The 18,591-nt window shown below is 45.7% G+C and overlaps 1 protein-coding gene across 1 annotated transcript in view; it reads right to left on the reverse strand.

The window, feature by feature from the left end:
- LOC120852630 (colorectal mutant cancer protein) overlaps positions 1-18,591 on the reverse strand; it is a 311,627-nt gene that overhangs the window by 64,550 nt on the left and 228,486 nt on the right. The window contains exons 5-6 of the mRNA XM_040225966.1: positions 16,557-16,720; positions 13,867-14,073 (exon numbers count right to left, since the gene is read on the reverse strand). Coding sequence (XP_040081900.1) covers positions 13,867-14,073; positions 16,557-16,720 — 371 coding nt within the window. The remainder of the gene's footprint in view (positions 1-13,866; positions 14,074-16,556; positions 16,721-18,591) is intronic.

Here is an 18,591-nt window from a genome sequence, read left to right on the forward strand (position 1 = left end):
GGCTTCATAAGATCATCTGATGAGAGAAGAGAATGGACTGGAATGAGGAAGAGAAAGGAAGTGAGTCAAAGCTGCACGTGAGAAACGATGAGAGCTCAAACACTGTCAATGAAGTTGGAGCAAAAATGGCTACCAGTCCCCAGAGCACCATCCAAGAGAACTTCCTTTCCTGTAGTAACGGGTACATTCTCTAGCCTCACTGTCCACTATGGTAGCCATAAGCCACATGAAATGTGCCTAGTGTTCCCAAGGAACTTTATTTTTAATTGTATTCTATTTTAATTAAACTCCAGCTTAAATAGTTGTGTGTGGCGAGTAGTTACTGTATTGGTCAATGCAGTTCTAGAACAATTTAAGAAAGGAGAAAGACAAACTTGTGGCTGGAATGACTCCGTGTATCACGGTACTTAGCAAAATGGAGAAAACATAAGAAGCAGCTGAGTTTTCAGAGATAAACAAAGATGGCAACTTTGGACATTTGAGGAAACCCAGGATTTCAGTCAATGGTAGAAATGTAATCTGAGAGAATGGGATCAGAACTGGGCTTCTGCGTGTGGATAAGGTGTAAGCGTGGAGGTGGACGGAGAGAGTCCATACAGCTGGTTGGACTGAAGGCTCAACTGTGGACAGGAAGAAGGGAGAGCTTCACTTCCAGGAGAGAAAGAAGAGGTGAGGATAGGTACTAAGAAAGGTGTGTTTGCGAACTGGAGAACTGAGGATGAAAAAAGAGGCGGCTTCCATCTGATGGCTTTTGTCTGTCTTAGAGTTAAGGTGCTCTGATAGGAGAGAGGGAGGGGATAGTAGCTGTCAGAAAAGAGAAAGGAAGGTGACCTATAACCCGAAGAGCGAGAAAGAGAAGGCGAGAAGGAGAAAAGCTTACACAGCACACTGCAAACTCAGCTGAGCTCTTTGATTTTAGACAGGAGACTGAGTCAATGCATTGCTTTCTTCAAACTCTGGCGACTGCATGAAAATACCAGCAAGGAATAAAAATTGTAACAGTGAAAGAATGTGCTTGGGGCATTAGCAGAAAGAAGACTTGGGCGCATTCCTTAAAGGCAGAGTGGAAGGAGGGGTACTGATGAAAGACACAGAATGGAAAAAGCCCAATTCTATCAACTACACAGGGGAGTTGTTGCACACAAGGTGTACTCAGAAGAAGGTCGGTAGGGTTTAGATGTGGTCTTGGCAGGTACTAAAAGGACAAGAATGAGAAGCAGGGCTGCAAACAGGGGACGGGGGGTGTGGCTGTATACAGAACAAATGAAAATTTCCAGGGTATGACAGCTGTGGCTGAAGTAAACAGGCAGTCTTCCTAATAAGAGTGTATAGAAACGCTGCATAAAAAGGAACAGTGAGAAAGAAACTCACTGCCAGGGTTCAAAGAAAGAGTAAAATCTCCAGGTGCCAGAAAGGAAGTGAAAAATAAGGTTAGAGAGGTAGGAGGGAGCTGGTGCTTCAGGCAGCTGGGGAGGGGTGAGCAGGGCGTGAGTGAATGTGCCAGGATCCAGGGAGAGGACCCAGGACCGCGGCGGGTCAGGCTGCTGGAGCAGACACTCCTGCATCCGGTTGGGAGGCTCCCTGCCAGGTCCCTCTGTGAAGAGCAGACCGAGGGTGCTTTCCAGGAAGCTGGAAGGCAGTCCAGGCTGTGCGGGAGTCAAACCAGAGAAACCAGCCCCTCAGCCTCGGGACCCGAGTGTGGGGTCCAGGCTTATTCTGCCTCCACAGTGTGGGCACTGCCCCTCAAACCTGGCAACCGCTCCCTGGTGGCTCGGTGGTGAAGGTGCCATCAACAATGGAGGAGACGAAGTTTCCATCCCTGGGTCGGGAGGATCCCCTGGAGAAGGAAATGGCAACCCACTCCAGTATCCTTGCCTGGAGAAGCCCATGGACAGAGGAGCTGGGTGCGCGACAGTCCATAGGGTCGCAAAAGAGCTGGACGCAACTTAGTGACTAAACAACAAATCTTGACAGTGAAAACCGGTCTGGATTTTGCCAGACCACCCTCTTTCCCAGAAATCTAATTGGTAAACTCCCCAATATCATCAGGCAGCTGGAAGAGACTTAAGCCTCCCATGACGGTGCCCAGGACCGTGGAGCTGACTGACACACAAGAATGGCAGCAGGGAGAGGAGGATGAGACGGGACAGGCCAAACCAGGAGACGGACCCAACAGAGACGAGATCAGAATAAAGCAACCTGTAAACCACAGCGCAATAAGCGCGTTTAGGGCCTGGAAAGAGATAAGAGGAGTAACTTTTGTACAGAATAAGAAATTGTGAAATAAAAATAGGCAGGTATCAAGCAAGAATAGGCAGATGAAAAAGAAAAGCCCATGGAAAATGTAGTCAATGAAGTGAAATCAGCTTAAGCTCTAGACTGGGAAGAGTAGAAAAAGTGTTTTTCAATAAAACTGGAAAGAGAAGTAGTGAACAGGAACACAGCACAAAGAATTCAGGACATACCATGGGCAGCTAAATAGACACAAAAATACAAGTGTCATTGAGAGGCTCCAACCCACTCCTAAAAGAGTTCCAGAGGACAGGAACACAGGAAATGACAGAAACAATATTCGAAAAGAAAATAAGTAAGTTTTCCAGATATAGTCCTGAGACTTAAGTATCATGTCAGGTGATAGATAGTTGTGGAAGTTTTTAGATATGTCTGCAAATGCTTTGATAGGCCCTCCATCAAAAAGTGGACTCCAGGATTTCCTTTGTGGTACAGTAGATACGAATCTGCCTGCCAGCGGAGGGGACATGGGTTTGATCCCTGGTCTGGGAAGATTCCACATTCGGGAGCAGCTAAGCCCGCGGGCCACAACTACTGAGCCCACAAACAAGAGCCCGCGCTCTGGAACGAAGAGCAGCTCCCACTTGCCACAGCCAGACAAAGCCCAAGTGCAGCAACAAAGACCCAGTGCAACCAAAAACAAACACATTTTAAAAAGGTGAACTCCAGTTCCCCTCCCCTTGCACACGCCTGGCCTGAGACTGCATCTGATCAACAGAAAGTTGTGATAGTGATGCCACGTAACTTCCAAGGGTAGGTTAGAAAAGGCAATACAGTTCTGCCTCCCTCTCTCTCGGGCTGCTGGCCCTTACTAGCCAAACATGCTGCCGTGAGGAAGCCCAGGGCACACAGAGAGGATGCTTGTGTGTGTTCTGACCAACAATCCCTGCTGAGGTCCAGACAACGGTCAGCCTTACCCACCAGACAAAGGAAGCATGACTTCAAGATGACTGGCCACGGCCACCCTCTGGCTGCAAGCACATCTGAGCCCAAGAGAGAACTGTCCACTGGAGGCCAGTCATCCCCAGAAACATGCAGATAGTCATAAACGATTCTTTCGGGGCTGCATATTTGGGGTGGTTTGTTATGCAGCTGGTGCTAACCGGAAGAAGAGGATGAAAAAACTGCCTATCTAGAAACACTGTACTGCAAATGTAGGTGGAAGGGAAAGGGTAAAGAGAGAATCTTGAAGCTGCCTGGTGGGAGAGACTGCTTAAGCTCTGAGGGCGGGGATGTTGGTCTGTTTCACTCACTATTGTATTCAACACGTGGAACAGTGTCTGACAGAGTGTCAGCCTCAATACAACCTTGAATATTGCCAAATAAAACTGTCACCTGAAAACCCAAGATGTAGCTAGACTACTATAGCAGCCTGAGTAATGGCCCCAAAGATGTCCACACCCAAATCCTGGAAATCTGTGGATAAATCACCTCACATGGCAGAAGGGGATTTGCAGGAATCACAGGAAACAACCGAGAAGGAACACAGCCCTGATGCCTCACTGATTCTAGTGAGGGAGACGCATGTCAGACGTTTGACCTCCAGAACCAGGAAATAATAAATCCATGTCATCTTAGGTCACTGACTGGTAATTTGTCTCAGCAACAACAGGAAACTATACACCTATCGTCAAGAGTGTGGGCAAAAAGAAAGACAGTCTCAAAGATTAAGAATTAAGCACCTATAGACCTTTGCTGGGAGAAGGCAGTGGCACCCTGCTCCAGTACTCTTGCCTGGAAAATCCCATGGACGGAGGAGCCTGGTAGGCTGCAGTCCATGGGGTCGCGAAGAGTTGGGCACGACTGGGCAACTTCTCTTTCACTTTTCACTTTCATGCACTGGAGAAGGAAATGGCAACCCACTCCAGTGTTCTTGCCTGGAGAATCCCAGGGATGGGGGTGCCTAGTAGGCTGCCGTCTGTGGGGTCGCACCGAGTCAGACACGACTGAAGCGACTCAGCAGCAGCAGACCTTGGCTGAAAGAACTTCCCAAGGACACAGAAGCTTTTCAGGAACAAGAAAACTACATTGCAAAAAAGAATGGGATAAAGGGAAAAATGATAAGCACAAAAACTGTCAGGATAAGGGCTTCCCCGGTGGTGCAGCGGTAAAGAACGCACCCGCCAAAGCCGGAGACACAAGAGACGGGGGTTTGATTCCTGGGTCAGGAAGATCCCCTGGAGGAGGAAATGGAAACCCACTCCAGTGTTCTTGCCTGGAGAACCCCATGGACAGAGGAGCCTGGCGGGCTACAGCCCATGGGGTCAGAAAGAGTGGGCACGGCTGAGCCACTGACACTTTCACTTTCACGCACATGCACGTGCCCTGAGGCGCCTGTGAGGACTCTGCAGCCTCACTCTTGGCCATGCATTCCAGAGAAATTCCCACACAGGACCAAAGAGGACGCAGGCATGGCCTATACCCCGGGGCACTGTTTGTGGCAGTGGGAGGTCTGGATGTTGGGCATGGAAAATGTGGTGGGGACACTACAGAACTTCAGGAGGCTGTTTGACCTCACGCGAACGTGGCACCACGGGCAGACCTTAAATTCAGAGTGCTCGAGGAAAACAAAGAAAGAAGTCTGCAGCACAACCCAATGGATGGAAATGAAAACCACACCAAACACTGTGTATAAGGACATACGTAAAATGAGAGAGAGAGTGGGAGAGAAAAGCAATAAATAAAAGCGGGCTTTTTCACGATCAATGTGTCTGCTTTAACAGAGGGATGTAATTAGCTTATCTCTGGGCCCTGCAGGCCAGATGAAAACAAACAAATGAAAGGAAGTAAATATAAAGATAGGTGCTCAGGGCCATAAGAGATTGCAGCAGCCAGATGCTGATGAGGACGGAGAGTCGGGCTGGAGCTGTTGAGGCGTCACAGCAGTGGGTTTCGGGAAAGGGCTCAGGTCACCGAGAGGGAGGTGAGGGTGGCTGCAAGCAGGGCCTGCGCTCCCCCAGGACGACTGCAGGGGCTCAGACAGACGCCCAAGCCCTCTGACGGAGTCAGCTGAGAACGTGGGGCACAGATGAGTGACAGGCAGGGAGGAGAGGTGGCACTGGACCCCTGAGCAGGAGGAGAAGCATTGCTATTAGCCACAAAGGAACAAGTCTGTGTTCCGCTGACGGTATGGAGCAGTGGTCTTTGGGCAGCTGTAACTTCAGACAATTAGGTTGTAATTCATAATTTTGCTGTGCAATGGAGCTGGTGGAGACAGATGATTTGTACACTGGACAGGGCTGAGAACCGCTGAGCTGGAAAAGTTCTGCTGAATGAGCTTGCAGTGGTGAGCTTGGGCAGGCCTCAGAAAGCAGCCTCCTTCGATGCTGGGCTTGGGGCTGTGTTTGGCAGAGAACCACTGTCTCCCACTGGAGATTTTATAAGACTTTTCTTTCTCGGAGCCCTCAAGCAAATGAGAAAGCAGACTTTACTTATAGAAAATATACACTTATTCCTACAAATGTGATTTGTTTCAGCAAAATAGTATTTTATTGTTCATGGCAATTTTGGGTCAGCTGAAACAGAAGAGGAAGAGATTATAGAATGTAAGGAGGAAAGCAAACTCAGCTGCATTTCTGTTCTCTGAAGGGTGATGGGTGTACCTTGTTCTGTTGTCTGAAAGCCCACGAAGGAACCTGGACCGGATTATCTAAGTGGCTGCATCGGGGAAAAAGGTCAGTGCTTTGGCTGTCTTCCTAATTTCTGACCAGCTTTCAAACAAATGTTGTTGGCTACTTGCTTTACAGCCAAGAGTTTGCCTTTACCAGCTGGACTTCCTCACTGGAGTGGAGGCTGAAGGAGGGAGACAGGGATGGGTAAGCCAACACTGGTACCCACAACTAAAAAGACTGCTTCACAATTTCCACGGCATAGGTGTGCACAGAGCCCATTTAGAAACTATTTTCAAAGAAGACATGAGAAAACCAGAGTTTTGTGGGTTCTTGTGAGTTTTGTGCAGAAAAGAGGGGAGACAGGTATTGCCAAAAATGTTCTGTCAGGCTAAACATCAAGATAAATATGTGCACAGACAACTTCTCTATGCAACAAACTTGTTTTGTCTTCACTTGCTTTTGTTTTGGAATACGAGGGACACTGATGTGTCGTGCCCTAAGGAGTCTGCCACCCATATTATGTAAGAGAGGATGCTTTACTTCCCGTCTGGGTAGAAGCAGGAGATGATATGGGGAAAAGCAGACAGAACATAGGAAAGGAGTCCAAACAATAGAAAAGTGAATGCTGCACCCCACTGCAAGGCTACCAGAGCCTGTTTTGGTGTTAAGAGTTAATGTCAGCATAGACCAGGATCATTAACTTTCCGCAAGCCTCTCATGTCTAAGGGTATAATAGTACCTCTCCTAGAATTACGGTGCAGGTTAAATGAGATGTGCATACATCATCACTCATCACTAGTAAATGCTCAAAACATATTCAGCATTATAATTCAGGATCTACCATCCTGCTTTGCTTCAAAGGTATCTATTTTTAGTACAAGAGGGGTTTGTTTAGTCTAAAAGTGGTTAAAGAATGTTAGTACTATCAATATTATTAACAGGTCCTTAAAAATAAACAATCAAAACTGCACTGAAAAAAAATGCATTGGTAGGTGGCACCTTATAAAACTATTTTCCTTCAACAGACGAGCACGGGAAGTTCTCCCCCACCCCGGGCAATGCCTCCTTGCCTCTGCATTCCCAGGGATCTTGTGTCCTCCCAGATTCTAGAACACGCAGAGCCCTCTCTGTACCCCCTCTTACACTCATGTGACCTTGATGAGTGGAAGACAGGGGTGGGAACCATTCCTGTCTCAGAAGCAGGGCTCGTCACTACCACACCGTGGCCCTTGGAGAAGCGGGTGAGGCATGAATAGAAAGTGCCAGAAAGGCTGTGGGGGGTTTTCTCCCTTTTCACTCCACCTGTGGGGAGCGAGTAAAGATGTCTGGAGAGGCTTTCGGAACACACACGGTGGGTGACTGAAGGATACTGCCTTCCGCTTACTGTCTGGGTTCTGCTAGGGTCACAACGGGGAAGTGTGTGAGGGTCCTACAGCCCATTCATTGATTCATAGCTCATGGAAGGGCCCGAGCATCTATCCTTTGGAAGAGTTTCCCAGTGACGCTGTCACACATATTCTGAGCCACTCCAGGATGGATGCGTGAAACTGCCTGATTCTCTGGCACCTGCGTTCCCCTCCAAGTCTACCTGGTATCACACTCAAAGCAATGCAGTCGCCTGGAGCATTTACTGCTCAACACACTGTTCCTTCCTGTTTCTCAGCCCCTCTCCGGTAAGGCGGAGCATCTGTCTAGCTCTGGTCCATGGGCTGTGAACAGAAGCATTCAGATGAGGAGTCTGTTCAAGTGATGTTTTAGGGAACAGGCTACCACCACCCTGGGTTCCTGAGGGAACACACGGAGCAGAGCTCTGTGCTCATCTTCAGACCTGTACTGGCTGTGCAGTGCAAGCAGGAAATATGCTTTTCATTTGGGAGGCTGGTTTGTTACCACTGTGTATCCTATCCTCTTCAGTCACACAGAAGAAGAGCCAGCTGGGACCCCCAAACTGAGGTGGAAGGAGAAGACTGGACCAGATCGCCCTCCTCTCAGCTCAGGGTTGCTGTTTTTTTTTTTAAATAAGTATTTTATGAATTTGAACTTAGCAAATATTGGCATCTTCTTCCTCATATAAAGAAACTCCTAAGAGGAAATAGAAAAGGTAAGATATGAACAAATTTCCATCAAGGACAAAAGAGAATAACTGCTTCTGTGTGGATATCAAGTTATTAAGGCTGGGAATGCCGATCACGTTCCATAATTCATATTTTACTTTTTGTTTCTTCAATTTGAAAATTAATGAAAAGTAGAAAGAAAATATATGACTCTTTTCAGGGCCTAGACTTGGCCTCTTAATATTTTAGCATATTAGCTCCTCTTGTATGTATCTATTTCTATATATTAAACAACACATAACTAAGAATACATCTGTTAGAAAAATAAACTACAGCACTGTAAAAGTGTTCAAGTACCCTTTGATCTAGGTAGGTCCTTAATCCCTGCCCCCATAACTATTAGGAAATTGATCTGCATTCACTATAATCTAAATAAAATTCACAGTAAACATGAAGTACTATTTTGCAGTCCTGTACTTTCAATATCCAGACAAAAAAAGTATCACAGAGCGGGAGGCAAAGTGGGAAGAGGTCACGTGAGATCTAAGGCCAAATAAGGCAAAACGGAAAGGAAGCTTTATTTAACCTCTGAAAAGCGTCAACAATTTCACCTCCAGAAATATCTCCGCTGTTACTGATTTTTAGTTAAATATTTCAGAGCGACACTGATGTAGCCTACTGTGCTGTGCTTAGTTGCTCAGTCGTGTTCGACTCTGCGACCCTACGGACTGTAGCCCGCAGGGTCCTCTGTTCACGGGGATTCTCCAGGCAAGAATACTGCAGTGAGTTGCCATGCCTTCTGCCAGGGGATCTTCCCAACCCAGGGATCAAACCCAGGTCTCCTGCACTGCAGGTGAAGTGTTTACGACTGAGCCACCTGCAAAGCCCCAGCGTAGCCTACAATGGCAGATGCGGTGAATGGCCATTTTGGAGGCAGACAAGGCTCTGGACACCTCAGCCTGACGCGCTACATCTTATCTCCCAGCAGGGGTGGGCAGCCTAATAATAAGTATATATTATAAATGAATTAATTAGTAGAAAGAAGGATATGATAAAACACATGGTCAACCTTTAAGGTCATTAATCTTTCTCAGCAGGCTTTTTCATTTAATTTAGACTCTTCTCTCTCTCTCTAGCCCCCTTAAGCATGAACACTGATTGTCGAGTTCCCTTGGCGATAACTTGGGTGAATACTGAAGGCGGATTCGACTGGGTGTTCAGAAGCAGCGCAGTAGTCAGAAACAGGCACCAGTGGATCCGGAACCGGTGGCTCTAGCAGTGGGTCTCGGGCTGACACAGGAGGACGCTGAGTACAGCGCCGGGAATGAGGGCCACACCTGCGTGTGCACAGGGGCCCGAGCAGGGCTGTGCTGGACCCTCACACCCACAAGACTCCTTCTGCACGAGAGTGACCACAGGGGTGCAGTGCAGCGCCACCCCTTCAGACTCACAAAGGCAGCCCAAAGGCATCAGCCTGATACCCCTCCAGGAGAAGGAACTGGGAAATGAGTTCAAAGGCCAAGGATTCAATCAATCACATTTACATAATTCAGCTCCAATAAGAACCCTAGATTTTAAAGCTTGCCTGAACTTCCCTGGTTGGCAAACCTCTGTCTGTGGCCACACATCACAGAGCAAAGCTTTTAGGACTCCAGGGGAAGACGACAGCTGGGAGATTTGTTTTCAGACCTCTTTCAGATGTCACCTATGTGTCTCTTAGTTTGGCTGGTTCTGATTTATATTCATCTATTTTTGCTATAATAAAATATAACTGACCGCAGGACGTTCTGAAGAAGGAATGTGTGTCACCTGTTTCAGATTCAGGGCTATGATTCAATGGGACACAGATTCATGAGCCTGTGGTCACATCCAGTTTGCTTTACTGAACTATCTGAGGAACACACTGACCATTTATGTTACATGGCAGTTGATCTAAACAATTAGGTAAAAAAAAATGCATAACTGAGAGAGGCTGATCCTTTCTGTGAGTTCTCAGGGTGTCTTCTGTGTTCCTTCTCCCTTTCAGTTGGCATGTCAACAACCTCATATATGAAGATAATACCACTCTAATGGCAGAAAGTAAAGAACCTCTTATGATTTAGAAGAGGAGAGTGAAAAGCTGGGTTAAAACTCAACATTCAAAAAACTATTATCACGGTATCTGATCCCATCACTTCATGGCAAATACAAGGGGGAAAAGTGGAAACAGTGACAGACTTTATTTTCCTGGGCTCCAAAATCACAGCGGATGGTGACTGCAGCCATGAAATGCAAAGGTGTTTGCTCCTAGGAAGGAAGGCCATGACAAACCTACATAGTGTATTAAAAAGCAGACACACTACTTTGCCAACAAAGGTCCACATAGTCAAAGCTATGGTTTTTCCAGTAGTCATGTATGGATGTGAGAGTTGGACTATAGAGAAAGCTGAGCTCTAAAGAACTGATGCTTTTGAATTGTGGTGCTGGAGAAGACTCTTGAGAGTCCCTGGTCTGCAAGGAGATCAAGCCAGTCATTCCTATAGGAAATCAACCCTGAATACTCATTGGAAGGACTGATGCTGAAGCTCAATACTTTGACCACCTGATGTGAAGAGCTGACTCATTGGAAAAGACCCTGATGCTGGGAAAGACTGAAGGCAAGGGGAGAAAAGGGAGATGAGATGACATGGTTGGACAGTATCACTGACTCAATGGACATGAGTTTGAGCAAACTCGGAGATAGTGAAGGACAAGGAAGCCTGGCATGCTGCAGTCCATGGGGTTGCAGAGTTGGACACAACTTAGTGACTCAACAACAACAACTATTGTAAAGACCTGTTTACTTGCCTGTCTGCCAAACATCCTCAAGGCCAGGGACTATATCCCATTCATCAGTATATTTCCTCTGCCCAGCACAGAGGAGACGACCAGTCATGTTTACAAAATGAATAAATGAATGAAAAGCCAAGTGCTTCCCTTTCTAGGGTAATTAATTTTACTTTGCCTAAATTAAACTCATTTCTTTATGCATGAGGAAATGAGTGGTTCTATTACAGAGCATGCAGAAATAAATGATTATCTCATTTAATAATGAGCTGGGACCAATAATAAAAATTGTCTGCCTGTTGTTCCTTAGTTACTGCTCTGCCAAGTAGCCCAATCTGCTCACTGACATTAAAGGTCTAATTTAATTAAATCATGTACAAGGCTCAGAAAATCTACTGAGAGCACTCTGTTTAATTACAGGCAAGGGGGTAAGCACCAATCCTATTGATCTGATCAGTTCAAATTCTATACAGTGAATGTGGGCAATGAAAAAAAAAAAAACAAAACTGATTTCCAGGCAACTTTGATGAACTGTGGATTCTGAGTGGCCAGAAAGACAACAAAGGCAAACCAGCCATGTTATCACGTGGAACCACAAGGATGGAACTGACCAAACCTCAGTCATTCCTCAGAGCTGTACCTCATGAGGAGAAGACAGCCAGGCACAAAAGACAGATTTCTCCTCAGGGAAATGAAATACACTGGGTCATGGTAGGCAGAGGTCATCCAGCATGTAAAAGCTAGCAAACTGGCATTCAGTGGCCTTGAGCAGATTCTGACACCCACAACTGTCTCGGAATAAAGAGAAATAAATCTAATTCATGGGTACACATACAAACTGGGAATTTCCAGTTGAAGAAGACAAACAAGTTCCCTAATATATTTTTATTTGGAGGTAATTAAAATATAAACATATACATTGATATAAAATTGTATTAACTACAGAACTTACAAGATAATAAATGTGATCAGAATAAAAGTTTTGAGTACAATGTATGTGTGTCTGTGTGTCCGTGCAGTTATTCAATGTCCATCTACAAATTCAGATCTATACGGATTCTTAGGGAAAAAATGTGGTATGGTGTTAATCTTTCCAGACTACTAAACAGGTAACTCTAGACTTCACCCCAAACAATTACTGATAGTTTCTATGCAGCTGCTATGTGCCATGCATTAGTCAAGCACTTAGATAATTCATGAGGATTACATAGTGTTCCCGCACTGGGTAATATTATTATCCCCATTTCATAGCAGAATAAACTGAGGCACAGAGAGTGTAGGTAACTTCCCAGAGACTCACAGTGGCTTTGGGGGGGGGGGGTCACGCTGTGGCCCCAAGCAGTCACTGAGCCCTGGCGCAGAGTGTGACACCATTAGACTCTGCTGTCCTTGAGACTGACCTCCAGAGCTTGGAGAATACTCAGTGAAGGGAAACTGGTTTTTTCTCCTTTGCTAGTCACAATCAAGTGCTGTCTTGTGCTTTAGTATCGTAAGTTCGAGGAGGAAACTTATTCTAAACCACAGTATGTAATTAGGCCTAAGACCAACATTTCCTTCACAAAGTAAGCACCAACAGAATGTGCGTGCTAAAAGCAAGCACACCTAATTAGGGCATTAGTCATAATAATCAGGGAGTGTAACCCAGGAAATTACATGTGCTGTGGGCCTTAGCACTAAGTAAGTGTCCTCAGCTTGCCCAGATAAAGTCTTTGCTGACTGCAATGATTTACACCTGCCGTTGCCAGGACTGGTATCTGATACAGCTGGGTTCTGAAAATAAGCTTATGCATGTGACTTTAGACAAAATAACATTCGGATATGAGCATTAGGAAATGCTGGCAATAGCCATAAATGAGGAAAAGCGTTGATAACATTCAAAGATAGGGCTTTCTTTCATATTCACACACAATGGCAAATATGAAAACTGTGTGGGGATTAAAAACAGAATGGTGTACACACACTGATCTTCGTGAAGCAAGTTAAAGAGCGATGGTAAGACCAAGATGTATTTTTTTCCTCCTTTGTGCACAAAATCACCAGTCAGAGCACAACAGAAAGCAAGCTTCTAATTCTGCCACAATGGAGAAAGAGTAAATAAAGCAGGCCTAGTAATTCAAAGCGAAGTTCAAAGGGAACTGTTTCTGACTGAAGAATTCATTGCTTTACCTCCAGTCCAATGACAGATCAAATTAACAGCCAAACAAAGAAATACTTGTGGGTTCCTAAGAAAAAACTCTATCTTTGGAAAAGTGAGTGCTTAACAACTCTGCCAAACATTTTTATCCTGAAACATCAACTCCTTTAGTAATGGTTGTATTTCCAACCAACCACCAAACAAAGTGGTTCTCAAACCTGTTTGGGTCATAGGGCCATTTAGCAGGCAGAGGTGACTACCAGGAATTACACACACACACTCAGAACATACACACACAGAGATATATATAGGATTATTAACTTTAATGGGCTTCCCTGATAGCTCAGTTGGTAAAGAAGCTGCCTGCAATGCAGAAGACCCCAGTTCGGTTCCTGGGTTAGGAAGATCCCCTGGAGAAGGGAAAAGCTACCCACTCCAGTATTCTGCCCTGGAGAATTCCATGGACTATAGTCCATGGGGTCACAAAGAGTCAGACATGACTGAGTGACTTTTTCACATTAACTTTAATGAGTCTAAAGGACATTTCATATTAGCTTCAGTATGGATATACAAGAGCAGGTACTATAAATCTAAAGAAACATGATCACAAGAACCTGCAAAGTGGAAATTCTTTATATTTTTGCAAATTATAAATTATTTGCCTACCTTAAAGTTAGAACCTTTTATCTGAGCTTGGGGAAGATGTGAGTACCCAGAGAATGGCTGAGAATCACTGTGCCAGGATAAATTTTAGCATCCATGAAGATTTCCTGATTGCAGAGAAGAGTGTTTAAAAAAAAAAAAATCCTGCCTGCCCGCCTCAGCACTTTCAGATGACTCTCAAGAATGACTTCATACCCGGAAAGGTATGGTGATTCACAAGAGGAGAAATGCCACCGAACCCTCAGGGTGCCCGTGGCTCAAGCAGCTGGCCTGTGGGCCGGCCTCCCCGCCAGGGGCCGGCGCTCACCCTCCTCCGCAGCCGGTCGCGCTCCTCCCGGACGGCATTCATGGTGGCCTTGGTCCTGTGCAGCTCCTCCTCCTTGCTGCACAGCATGGCTGTCAGGCTCTCGTTCTCCTCCCTCAGCCCCGCCAGCTCCTTCTCCCACCGGGACCGCTCCTCTGCCAGGCTGGGGTACAGGTCCCGGCCGAGGACCCCCTCGATCTCCTCCACTGTCTGGAAAACAGAGCCACGGAGACAAGGCAAGTGAGTTCCCTGGGAAAAAGGGGAAGGGGAGAACACAGGCTAGTCGTGTGCGACTGTCCACAGAGGGGTGGCTTCCACGCTCACTTCCCTGCAGAAAGTAATCAAGATGGGCGATCCCCCCAGTCACCCTCTCCCCATTTTCAGAAGAGGCTCTGTCACGGCCTGGGTTATGGTCTGTGTTCCCCCGCAGTCTCCCTTGATGAGAAAAACACAGTCTCTTTCTGGTATTTAAGTCTGTCTGTAGTGGGAACAGCCACACAGACATTTATCTCCTTCACCCACGTTCCAGAGTCGGTGAATACACATAACCAGATGGCAAGCCAGTTAGTGATCCTGATAAAGCAAAGGCGAAGTTGCAGACTGCATACAAGATCTAACTTGAAATTTCCTAAATCACAGGTTTCCCATGCTCCAGCTTAGCGATACAATGGGTGACATCACCACTTCCAGGTTTTAGGGTCGTATCAGAACCAGAAGGTGTGAATGAGGTTCAATCCCAAGATACGAAAGATGAAAATAAACCTCAGTGACACAGAAAAGAGGGAGCTCATTGTAGAGGTTTCTAAGACAGCAGGGATTTAATTAACACGACAGCTATGAGCTTAAAAAGAATAGTATCTTGATAGTACTTGGAGAGTTTTTTTGTTTTTAAACTCACTGAAAATATCAGTATTTAATGAAGAAGAAACATATATAAATTTGAAGAAAAGGAAGAACTCCTTCTGCTCACTTTCAGAAACTATTCATTCGTGATTACTGTCCTTTGGAAAAGGAAGCACACCCCAAATGATTTGGAAGGAAGAGGTGGAATTACCCTGTTGGGGTAGAAGGCAATGAAGAGATGTGACAGGAAATAGGTGGCCTAAGGGTGCAGGGCATTCCAGGTGGCTCTAGCGGTAAAGAACCCGCCTGCCAATGCAAGAGATGTAAGAGACTGGGGTTCAATCTCTGGGTTGGGATGTTCCTTGGAAAACTGAACGGCTACCCATTCCAGTATTCTTAACTGGAGAATCCTATGGACAGAGGAGACTGGCGGGCTACAGCCCACGGGGTTGCAAAGAGTCGGACATGATTGAAGTGACTTAGCTGGCACAGGGTGCTTGCTCTTGGATGCTCACATTGGTGCCCTGATGAGGACAGTTACCCAAATCTTGCTGCCACTTCCAAATGCAGTGCTTTGTCCTTCCTCTCAAATCAGAGACTTCTGCCCTATTCAATCCCACTCTAGGGCCTGCTCTGTCCTTTGCTGGTTGGCAGAAACCTGTGGCTTCCTCTTCCCCTTGATGCTAAGGCTTGGGCTAGTACCCATGCTGACATTACAATCATATACAGGGCCTGGAGATTCCAGAGAGAAAAACACTAGTGGCTGCTTCCCCTAAACCACATCAGCTATATATTTATAATTGTGATGAATAAAGATGGGAAACCAGATGTATTATTAACATGAATCATGGTTTACCTCGAGATACCACAGCTCTTCTGTGAAATCCAGGATTCCTGTCAATAGAAAGTTGGGCCCTTAGTCCTCATTTTTCAGAGAACATCACCTTTCCCCTTGACACAGGCTCCTTTCAGACTTTTCAGTGTGAACTTTTCAGCTTAGTGCCTAGGTCACTAAGCTCTAGGGAAGTAATATAAAGATACCAGAGGCCCTCTATCAAGAGGACTTGATGTTCCCATGGTTCAAGGTGAGTTTGTGCAGATACAGCCAATTCTTCTCACTTGGTGCTCCCTAAGCAGTAAGATGAGTCAGCGAGTCAAAGTCACTCAGTCGTGTCTGACTCTTTGTGACCCCATGGACTGTATGTAGTCTGTCAGGCTCCTTTTTCCGTGGAATTCTCTAGCACGAATACTGGAGTGGGTTGCCATTACCTTTTCCAGAGGATTTTCCCTACCTAGGGATCAAACCTGGGTCTCCCTCCTTGTATCATTGCAGGCAGATTTTTCACCATCTGAGCCACCAGGGAAGCCCAAGGTGAATGCACAGCAAAGGCAGGACTGAGGCCCAATCTATTATGCTCACGATAGATGACTCATTCAGGCCTTTTGTTAGCACCATGAATTGATAACTCTAGAAATAATATTATAGAAGCCTGAAAGCTTTAATAAAATTTCCAAGTTAATCTTACAACCTCAGAACGCTGTATGATGAACCACACTAAAATGACATGGTTCAATACTATTAGTCTCATAGCTTCCAAGGAAGTAGTCATTTTTGCAAAGACAGTGATCTTGACTATTGATCAAATGACGTTCTCGGACGTGATTCAACCCAGCAGAAATGTACAGGGCTCCAGATTCTCCCTGGTGGCCTGACTTTTGAATGGCCTTTTCAGAAATACCCACCCCCTAATAGATATTCGAGAAAAACAGCACTTTAGATGAAAGGAATCTGATCACTTCCCTCATATGATCTGAGAGTCACACAGAGGGAGTGGGGGGGGGGGTCCTACCTTGATGGCCAAGTCACAGCGCTCGCTGGCCGTGGTCAGCTGCTCGATGTGTCTGTCCACCTCCGCCACCGAGAGGCTGCAGCCACTCTTTTTCCTGCAGCAGACCACGTTCTCCAGCCCCGTGAGCACCCTCTGCAGCTCCGAGTTCAGGTCACTGCAGTTATCTGCAAGCAGATATGGACATGAGTTAAGCAGGAAGGTGGGCACGAGTGCTCTCTGTTTTGGTTATGGAGAAGAACCTATTTAGGCACAATGGACGGTAGTGGAGCTGGATGCCAAAGTTTAACACTATGCAGCCTAACTGCCCAGGCTCCTCACCTTTTGAGGCCTGAGGCCAATGCAAAGGCTTTAAGGAGTTTCAAACCATGGCCATTTTCTAGATAGCCATGCCATGCTACATTCTCTCACTTTTCACTCAAAGGCAGCTACATCTCAAATTTCTCTAGTAAGAACGAAGAAGTGTCCCAGGAGGGGCTGTGGGACTTCTGGTCAACCTTCCTGCTCAGTCATTCAGATAAAGACTGATTTCACAGAGAGTTTTAGCTAAAAAGATAACTACTAAATGAACAAAACAAACCCCAGAGTGAGCACAGACACTAGGTGTTTTGTTGTTGTTTAAAAACAGAAACTGTATAAGCAACAGTTTGTGCCCTCAGTCAGCTTATAATCAGGATTTTTTCTTCTGACTGGTATAACCAAACAGGCTTTACCATTGCAATTTATACCACCTTCTTCCTTCAGAGGAAAAACAAACTGTTTTAACAAACTCCATATTGTTTTCCATGTGAATGCCTTGTAAGCAATTCTAATAATTTGATTCTGACTTTAAAATCTGGGTTATTTTTAATTGTGAGACACCCAAGGCCTGTTTAGGAAAAGAAAATTAATTAAAATCTTAATGTGAACTCGATGTATTTTAAAAGATAATTTTGTTGGGGGAAAAAAATCCCCTTAAAGTCACATGTAATACAAACAATTAGTTCAGTTCAGCTCATTCGCTCAGTCGTGTCCGACTCTTTGCGACCCCATGAATCGCAGCACGCCAGGCCTCCCTGTCCATCACCAACTCCCGGAGTTCACTCAGACTCACGTCCATCGAGTCCGTGATACCATAAAGCCATCTCATCCTCTGTCATCCCCTTCTCCTTCTGCCCCCAATCCCTCCTAGTATCAGAGTCTTTCCAATGAGTCAACTCTTCACATGAGGTGGCCAAAGTACTGGAGTTTCAGCTTTAGCATCATTCCTTCCAAAGAACACCCAGCTTTGGTCTCCTTCAGAATGGACTGGTTGGATCTCCTTGCAGTCCAAGAGACTCTCAGGAGTCTTCTCCAACACCACAGTTCAAAAGCATCAATTCTTTGGCACTCAGCCTTCTTCACAGTCCAACTCTCACATCCATACATGACTACTGGAAAAACCATAGCCTTGACTAGATAGATATTTGTTGGCAAAGTAATGTCTCCGCTTCTCAATATGCTATCTAGGTTGGTCATAACTTTCCTTCCAAGGAGTAAGCATCTTTTAATTTCATGAATGCAGTCACCATCTGCAGTGATTTTGGAGCCCATAAAAATAAAGTCTGACACTGTTTCCCCATTTATTTCTCATGAAGTGATGGGACCAGATGCCATGATCTTAGTTTTCTGAATGTTGAACTTTAAGCCAACTTTTTCACTCTCCTCTTTCACTTTCATCAAGAGGCTCTTTAGTTCCTCTTCACTTTCTGCCATAAGGGTGGTGTCATCTGCATATCTGAGGTTATTGATATTTCTCCCGGCAATCTTCATTCCAGCTTGTGCTTCTTCCAGCCCAGCGTTTCTCATGATGTACTCTGCATATAAGTTAAATAAGCAGGGTGACAACACACAGCCTTGACGTACTCCTTTTCCTATTTGGAACCAGTCTGTTGTTCCATGTCCAGTTCTAACTGTTGCTTCCTGACCTGCATATAGGTTTCTCCAGAGGCAGGTCAGGTGGTCTGGTATTCCCATCTCTTTCAGAATTTTTCACAGTTTGTTGTGATCCACAGAGTCA

This window comes from Oryx dammah, unplaced genomic scaffold, assembly GCF_014754425.2.
Source record: "Oryx dammah isolate SB20612 unplaced genomic scaffold, SCBI_Odam_1.1 HiC_scaffold_26, whole genome shotgun sequence".
Classification (NCBI taxonomy): domain Eukaryota; kingdom Metazoa; phylum Chordata; class Mammalia; order Artiodactyla; family Bovidae; genus Oryx; species Oryx dammah.